The 9,331-nt window shown below is 39.7% G+C and overlaps 1 protein-coding gene across 4 annotated transcripts in view; it reads left to right on the top strand.

Annotated features, from left to right (window-relative positions):
- Positions 1 to 8,911, top strand: part of ikbkb (inhibitor of nuclear factor kappa B kinase subunit beta) — a 55,694-nt gene extending 46,783 nt beyond the window's left edge. For all 4 annotated transcript variants that reach the window (XM_060880948.1, XM_060880945.1, XM_060880947.1 and 1 more), the window contains 2 exons: positions 8,480 to 8,579; positions 8,661 to 8,911. In XM_060880948.1, the coding sequence (XP_060736931.1) occupies positions 8,480 to 8,579; positions 8,661 to 8,720 (160 nt within the window). In that variant the 3' untranslated portion in view covers positions 8,721 to 8,911. The remainder of the gene's footprint in view (positions 1 to 8,479; positions 8,580 to 8,660) is intronic.
- Positions 8,912 to 9,331: the final 420 nt, after the last annotated feature.

Here is a 9,331-nt window from a genome sequence, read left to right as displayed (position 1 = left end):
AACAGTCCAAAAACCCAATTTTGTGCTGAATTGTAAGGCAAAGATTCTCAAAGATTCTCAGAATCAGAATCAGAATCTTTGCCTTACGAGAACTCGGAGTGGGTGGGGCCTAACCCGGAAACAGGCGGGGCTTGTCTTGAAATGGGCGGGGCTTTAACCGGTAATAATTAATTTGTAATATTTATAACACTAGCTTACTACCTTTATGTTTTTATGAAATACAGCAAAAATGTGTCAGACACTCAGTGTCTGGTTACTGGTTAGAGACAGCTGAAGGTTTAAAAAAGAAAAAAAATCTCAGACAGGCAGAGACGCAATGCGAGTCGCATTCTACCAAGCAAGCACCACGTCTGAACGAACCCACGTTTACCAGAACTCTACTGGTTAGTAAGTACGTATTATTAACGTAACAACCCGAAGTAAAAAGCTGAAGAAACCCTAAACGTTAACGGAAAAGACCCGCGAACCCCGAGTGACTGAGGGAGAGACAGAGAGCTGTTCTGTGTGTGACTGTGAGTGAGCAGAGCGAGACACAGCAACACAATACATCTGTATGTGTGTAGGGGAGGGGCACTGTGACTAGCCTATCACAGTACGCTGACACAATCAGCTACCCAATGATGATTTTCATTCAATCCGAGCACAGATATTGACTCGTATTACTCGTATAATACTCGTACTCGGCAGAAGTGCTTTATCCGTACCGGATACTCGTTTCAGCTGAGTATCCGGCTCATCTCTAATGGATATGACTTTGTTTATTTTAGGGAAAACTGGACGGGTGAGTACTTCACATGACATATATTGTGGCACCCTCTGTAGCATGACATATGTAGCATGACATGACATATATTGTCATGTCAATCCAAAGGCCTTAAACGTTTGAACCCGGGAAATGCTGCTTGCAGCTTTAATTATTATTATTATTATTCCACCCTAGATCGTGCAGCCCAAACCGTAAGGCCTAGAGAGCTCAAACTTGGTCAGATGGTAGTACTGGTCACAGTTACTCAGGGCCAAGGTCTCAGCGGAATCGGACAATTTGGGGCGCTTCAGTGCCTCTCAACGCGTTTGTCCCCATAACCCCTAAACCCCCTATGTCCAAATCTCAAGTGCTTTATATCATTGGAATCCTTGGCTCATGACTTAAAAAACGTATATCTCCGATTTCAATTCTGCCATTAAATTTTTTCGCTATAGTGCATTTTGTCTGAAACCTACTTTTGCAAACTAGTCCTAGGTTTTTCGCCTGATCGAGACCAATCCAGTGCAGTAATATTCTCTGGAGTCTCAATGTCAATAATCTTCGAAAAAAAGTCGAAATTTTTATTCAGGGTCCTTACGGGGGCCCAAAACATTTGGACTGTGAGGAGCCAGTTTTACTAAAATGTCAATAACTCAAGAACTAAATGAGCTATCAACACCAAACCTGGGACACACGTGAAAGAGGTCAAACTGAGGTCACAGTTCAAAAACCGCAGCGATTGTTTGTTCTTGTTCTCTCTCTCTCTCTTTGCTCCACTATCTATCTTTTCAGATCCCTACCATTGGACATCTCCTGTCAATCTTCATTATCCTGTGTGACATCACAGTCCGAACACAGTTCTAGAATCAGTGCTCTCCGTGTTCTAGAATTAGTGCTCTCCTCCAAGCACATTTAGCTTCAATTAGAGGGCTCTATTGTTGTTCATTCGGTTTTAGTATGTCAGACTGTTCATGTATCCCAATTTCTTAGTTATTTTGTGTATGTGACTTGCGTTTCACTTTGTGTACGTGACTTGCGGGTCACTTTGTGTATGTGACTTTCCGGTCACTTTGTGTATGTGACTTGAGGGTCACTTTGTGTATGTGACTTGAGGGTCACTTTGTGTATGTGACTTGCCGGTCACTTTGTGTATGTGACTTGCGGGTCACTTGTTCTGCATCTGGATGCTTGTGTTTCTTCGCTTTATGGATATGACTTTGTTTATTTTAGGGAAAACCGGACAGGTGAGTACTTCACATGACATATATCGTGCAACATGTTGGTAAGCTTTTCTGTATTAGAGACACTAGGTTAGGAGTGGGTGCCACCCTCTGTAACTTGTGGGTCACTTTGTGTATGTGAAAATCCTTTAAGGCCTTAAACTCCCTAAAGGTCTTAAATGCTTGAACCCGGGAAATGCTGCTTGCAGCTTTAATTATTATTATTATTATTATTATTATTATTATTATTATTATTATTATTATATGGGGCCAAGCACAATTTCTATTATATATTTGAAGTGTATCTTTTGTTAAATAAGTTGTAGAAATTTCCTTTTCTTTTTTTATGTTCACAATATTGATGTCAAACTACTGATGAGAGAGTAAACCTTATAATTCCCAGAAACATTGTAATGTGCATGGGCCATCTCCATATTGGATCAACCTACTAAAATTAATTTGCCAGAGGTGCATTTTACATGGTTATCATTCTTCTGTTTAACTGATTATTAGGTGCCATTTTGTAATCATGTAAAAAAAAATTGCCATGTAAATGTTTGCATCAATTAGCAATCAGTATATGTTTTCTTTGAGTTTGATTTATGTTGCACTCCTACAACAGTCAGAAAACAGAATTCATCTTACAGATTTCAGTAGAGTTGGATTATATTTACGAAGCTATAATGTTTAGCCAATGAAGCTGAAATTTGTTAGACTGCATCATTTTACTAATCTTTGAGGAATTTTCGGGTGTTTACTTGGTTATTTCAAACTGGATTATGTACCCTTTCTAGAACTACTTGAGAAACATTTGGCAGAACCCACAACAGTGCCAGATGACTCAGCAGAGGAGCCAGTTTCTTGGCAACCTTGCCCTTTTCTGGCTGTACCTGAAACAGTGTACCGGCAGTAAACAACCTAAAGGGCTGTACGAAAGGGCTGTGGTTAGGATGAGGTGACCGCCAATTGCCCCTGAAACATTGCTGGTACTAGAGTTGGTAAGGGCACCACTTAGAGCATAGGTCACTAACAGGTGGACCGCTGTCCGGGTCCGGACCCAGAAGCTGTACAATCCGGACCCGGACCTACAGCCATAACAAAAGGTTATGATTTAAAACTTCACGAAGCGCTTCTATTTTAACCAGCGCAGCTTTTGCAGTCTTTACGGTAAAGGTAATGGAAACACACAGACCAATCAAGTACGTGTGCGTTCCTGAAGTAAACACTGCGACTCAACAGTACAAGACAGATGAGAGAGAATTAGAGTAAAGTTACACATGAAAGAAAGATAATGATACATGTAGAAAACAAAGGGAGAGAAACAGACGAGTGAGACGGAGAAAGGGAGAGAAACAGACGAGTGAGACGGAGAAAGGGAGAGAAACAGACGCGTGAGACGGAGAAAGGGAGAGAAACAGATGAGTGAGACGGAGAAAGGGAGAGAAACAGATGAGTGAGACAGAGAAAAGGAGAGAAACAGACGAGTGAGACGGAGAAAGGGAGAGAAACAGACGAGTGATTCGAAGAAAGGGAGAGAAACAGACGCGTGAGACGGAGAAAGGGAGAGAAACAGACGAGTGAGACGGAGAAAGGGAGAGAAACAGACGAGTGAGACGGAGAAAGGGAGAGAAATAGACGAGTGAGACGGAGAAAGGGAGAATAAAGAACAAATGGCGCTCTCCCAAAAAAGAACAGCGAAAACATTTAATCCAGAATGGACAGACTCATTTCTGTTCACACTTCCCACTGGGAGCACTAAACCAGTGTGTCTCATATGTTCAGAAACCGTGGCACTTATTAAAAGTGGCAATGTGAAACGCCATTATGAGACAAAACATAAAGGTTTTGAACAAACATATCCACTCTAATCTGAAGACAGCGTCCCTGAGACAGATTTCCCCAGGTCTGAGGAAAGTAGCCCTATACATCCTGACCATGTTTGGCTCTACAAACAACAGCGAGGCAGCTTTCTCTACAATGAACATAATCCAAACTAAATATGGTTCCAGTCTCACTAATGAGCACCTCCACATGTGTATGAGAATGCCCTGACTCCATTCAAGCCCAGGTTTAACATCCTGCCAAGCCAAGGTAGAGCTCAGTTCTCTCACTGAGATATAAAAGGGAAAGTTAAGCACTTTATTTAAACATACACAATTTTATTTATTTTCTCTTATTTTGAAATGTAGCCTTACTTTTATTTACAGTATTTAATGAGAGAATGTTATACATATCTACAATCATATATTTCTATGTTACATCAGTTCTATGTTACGTGACAATAAATATTGTCAAAATGTTTTTGAATTGTACTGAATTTATTTGATTTGACAGTCAGGTACTGATTGCTTGCAGATGTTGATACAACTACTAGGCTACTTAAATATATATCACACTGACTAGTTAGACATTATGATCTTCCGGACCTTTGCTTCAAGAAATTTTTTCTTACTGGACCTCTTTAAATTTTAGTTGAATACCTCTGCCTTAGCGCATTGGGGAAGGTTGGCAATCTGATGGCAATCTATATGCTCAGATCTGCATTGGGTCTCTAAACTGGCTTTTTGCTGATGCCTATGGGAGCTAGGCTAATGCAACTAGTGGAGGTACCACTGGTGAGCAATTAGCATTCTGAACACTGCAGAATGCTGTTTATCCTGCTGGTACCTGTTAACAGCAGTATAGACTGCTTCACCAAACATGTGGCTTTGATGGTAATCCACATTTTTCAAACAATACTGCTATGGGGGGTTTCAGAGATAGCTCATATGTGCCTCTGCAACTCTCATCAGCACCTCATACTTATTTTCCGGATGCCATATTATTTTGTTTAATATCTAGATACCTCTGTGTGAAAAATGGGAGACTACATACAGTAATAGACAATGGAGACTGTTCTGCCACAACTAGTCTTTTATCACCCATCCTTACTCAAACTGCAAACCCCATGATTAAAGTTGACACACTGCCTCTCACAGAGCTGTGCATCCCTGATGAGCTGACCATGCATGCTTCATTCCCATCAAACAACACAAAGACCATGTGTGTAGTTATTCATAAGATAGCAGGGGAACGGTGCCAAAGTACTATTGATTTGCTTGCTACCCATCATCTCTGTCTGTAAATAAAATGTTTCTCGCCTACCACCCCGCTGCTGCAATCCCTCCACTGGCTTCCGGGAACTGTACGCATCAGCTGATTCACATTATTAAACGACGGTTAAAGACCTACTTATTCATGAAACACCTCAACTAGCACTTCCTTTCCTGTTTGTTGCATATATGTTTATTAAAAAAAAAAAAAATAAAAATAATAATAATAATAATAATAACAATAATAATTTGAACACTGTTTTAGACTCATGGTATCTTAAGTATGTAAGTGAACCAGAGTTAATGTATCCAATGATGGAGACTTATGCACTTCTGTACGTCACTCTAGATAAGGGAGAACACAACAAAATGGACAAGATGGATAACAAGATAGAAAGACAATTCACATTAATGCCCCTTTTCCACCAAAAAGAAAAGGGTGCTGGTTCAGAGCTAGCGCTGGTGCTGGTTCAAAGTTGGTTCCACTGGCGAACCTTCTAAGAACCGGTTTGTCTTTCCACCGGCTAGAGAGCCATCACAGAGCCGAGTCTGACGTCACTGTATACGTGCCACGTGTGCCAGCAACTTTAGCGCAGCAGCGGCAAACACAAACACATCAACAATGGCGGATGTTGCTTTACTGTTAATGCTCATGGCTTTGTAAACCTACATTAGCATCCAAGCGCGGCGAATCCAACGTGTACGTGCAGCTCCATGTAATTTGTATAAACGGAGGTTGTAATCGAGAAAGTACATAACATTATTTTATCATTAACACAGAAAAAAGTTAGCCTTAGCATGTAGCTACCTACTATCGTGTGTGCTGATAATGTATCATATCGCGGTAAAGTAAAAGTGTATTAAACATTAGTATACTCAAGGTACATTATCAAATGCGCTAACAGTAGCCCCGCCCACAGCCCCTAACACAAGTGTTTCTTAAGTCTAGACCAGCAACGTTTTGGTGCTACTTAAGAACCACTTTTCCTGTTCAGTGCCGGTGCTTTGGCTGTCGAAAAAGAAAGAACTGGTTCTAAATTAGGCTCTGGCTCCGAACCAGCACTCAAACTGCCTCGGTGGAAAAGGGGCATTTCACAGTCAAGTTAATTCAATTCATGAAGATAAAGAAGCTGTGTTTATGAGACAAATATACCCTTTTATGGTCTTGCTGATGTGCATCATATGTTACCCGTCCCCATTTTCAGCCAATGATATTAGCGTGTTTATATGTGTTTTAGACACTGGTTCCATAAGGGGCATTTCCATAGCATTAAGCAATGACCCATCATTGAGTTTCTCAGGGAGCTCATTTTACCACTGATTCCTTGGGCTCTTCCAAAAAAGTCTCAAGAGCCATTTTGTCAGCACTCTTCCCACACTTCCTGGTTTGCAATGCTCTCTTGAATGCATGTGACTCTTCCGGGGAGGTGGACATTTTAGGTATCATGCACTATATAAGGACGCTGCTTCCACATGGTTCCTTCCCAGATGGTTTCCTCAGTTTACCTAGTGCAGCTGTGATTTCTTCCCACCTTGTTCCTGTTTCTGCCCTGCCTGGTTTGATTCTGTTTGTTTCTGGTTTCTGTTTTTGCTTGCTCTGCATTGTTCTGTCTGCCTGTGCTCCGGAATTTTGGACTGTTTTTCAATCTGAGTTTTTGCCTGCACTTACTTATCCTGCCTGGCTGTGTATCAGATTATGGACTGTTGATTACGCTGTGTTTTTGCCTGTCCTGTATTACCCCACCTGCCTGTGTTAGAATTACTGTGCTGCTCCTGTCCTGATTTCTGCCTGTCTATCTGCCCAGTTCATTAAAGATTTTTATTGTTACATTGGCATCCTGCTATTGAGTCCTCCTTCCAGCCTGGCCTGACACATTTAGCTTTGGCACTTAGATTTTCTTCTGTTTACTTATTATGCAAAACATATTTTTGCAAACTAATCCATTTTCAAATTTCAAACTGGGGGGGCACGGTGGTTTAGTGGTTAGTACGTTCGCCTCACACCTCCAGGGTTGAGGGTTTGATTCCCGCCTCCGCCTTGTGTGTGTGGAGTTTGCATGTTCTCCCCATGCCTCGGGGGTTTCCTCCGGGTACTCCGGTTTCCTCCCCCGGTCCAAAGACATGCATGGTAGGTTGATTGGCATCTCTGGAAAATAGAGATAGTGTGTGATTGCGTGAGTGAATGTGAGTGTGTGTGCCCTGCGATGGGTTGGCACTCCGTCCAGGGTGTATCCTGCCTTGATGCCCGATGACGCCTGAGATAGGCACAGGCTCCCCCTGACCCGAGGTAGTTCGGATAAGCGGTAGAAAATGAGTGAGAGAGTGAGTGTTTCAAACTGCTCAGCATATGCTTGATAATTATCAAAAACATGTTGAGCTTTGTAAACAAATTGCTACCATACATAAGGGGTGTCATTGGGTTAAACCGCTGTAATCCATTTTTGGTGATTTTAACCAAACTTGATGTGTTAATTAGAAGGGTCTGAATATGTCTGCAAGGATTGTGGCATGGTCATAGATGGGGCAGATTTAAGTCCTAATAGCTTTTTCTCTGGAAACAATTGATACAAGCTACAGTACAAACAAGCTACAAAAAAATTATTTCCTATTATGTTCTCTTGATTTCTGTGTTTTTTTTTTTTTTTAAATAAATTCTATACAGTTTTTACATAAAAACAAGTATATCTTTTAAACAATTATTTTTAATAGTGAAAAATTTTGTTTCACCCACTGGAACTTAATTTGCATAATATGAAAAATTGTTTGATTTTCATGTTATTTAAATATTATTTGCATAATATGAAAAATTGTTTGATTTTCATATTATTTAAATATTATTTGTGCAAGATGTGCAAAACTACTTCTGCAAAGTAGGTTTTCAGCCTAATATCTAAAAAAAGAAAATGGTGTCAAATTATTTGGATACGTGTCTCCCTTATCAGGGACCTTAAAGTTGTCCATATCATATACAGTAGTACTTGAACTTAAAAGCTAGGTTAGGCCACCATTAGCCAGTCAGTTTTAGCAGGCATTTAACAGGGCTAACTTCTCTTTGTGACCCATTGGCATGAAACCTGAATGCTGAATTGCTCTAAAAACACCCTAATATGCATTACTCAAAAAATTCATGTTACATAAAAATAAACTCCAAATATGTCTCTAGAATATGAAGGCTAACTTTTTTTTCTCATAAACCTTCTCGTAAACAAGCTGAACAGAGTAAATGTGTCTTTAGGACCATTTAGCCAAATTTATAAAGAATTACTCAGCAGAGTATAATCCTTAATAATGATTTAAAAAACGTGGACATTTCAAAACACAGGTTTTCTGAAACCACCTGTCAGTGTTTTTAATGTTATAGCTGATTTGTGTGTGTGTGTGTGTGTGTGTGTGTGTGTGTGTGTGTGTGTGTGTGAACATAGGGGAGAATCAATGATAGTGATTGAAGAAAGCAAAACATTTGAGAGTAGAATGCAGAGTTTGGTGCAGGAGACAATAAAGGAGACAGAAATCAACATGCAGGTAAACTCACAGTCCAAGGTTGTGTACATTATCCAAATGCTGATAGTCTATTTATTTGTATCATGTCATTTGCATTTTCAGGTGCTACAGGAATGGACATGGTTGAACAGAAGCCAGGACCTCTCCTTATATTATACATGAGCTTCAGTCCAAGCAGTATAAATGAATGTGTGTGTAATGAGAAGAAGAAAATTTTACTTTTGTAATTTTGTGTACTTTTGTGATTATTATGTAAAAAGCACAAATGATTTAATGTGCATATTCTGTAAACATTAATTTTGGGAATGTGGTAACTTTGATTTTAGTGAAATAATATGATTAATCACTGATAACTTTGTCTATTCATATTTTTTATATTTTTTTTATTATATATATATATAGTCATAATATTTTTAATGGCCAAACCAGAGATTTTTGAGCCAAAATTGTATGCCCAATTTTATTAATTTTTAATAATAATAATTCACCACAACAGAGAGAGTAAACAGGGTTCCCACGCGTCCTGGAAAACCTGGAAATCCTGGAAAATTAATGACTAATGTTCCAGTCCTGGAAAACACATGGAAAATGAAAGAAAACATAAACTGTCCTGGAAAAAATCTTGTTGTCCTGGAAAATTATTATTTTTAAATAGTGATGCTCCGATTGATCGGCCACCGATCATGATCGGCCGATATTGACTAAAAATAGCTTTTTTGGCAGAAAAGCCGATCACGTGACGTAAATTACTCGTGCGACTTTTTCACACGTGC

The sequence above is a fragment of the Tachysurus vachellii genome, chromosome 11, assembly GCF_030014155.1.
Source record: "Tachysurus vachellii isolate PV-2020 chromosome 11, HZAU_Pvac_v1, whole genome shotgun sequence".
Classification (NCBI taxonomy): Eukaryota; Metazoa; Chordata; class Actinopteri; order Siluriformes; family Bagridae; genus Tachysurus; species Tachysurus vachellii.
This window is presented reverse-complemented; position numbering and strand designations above follow the sequence as displayed.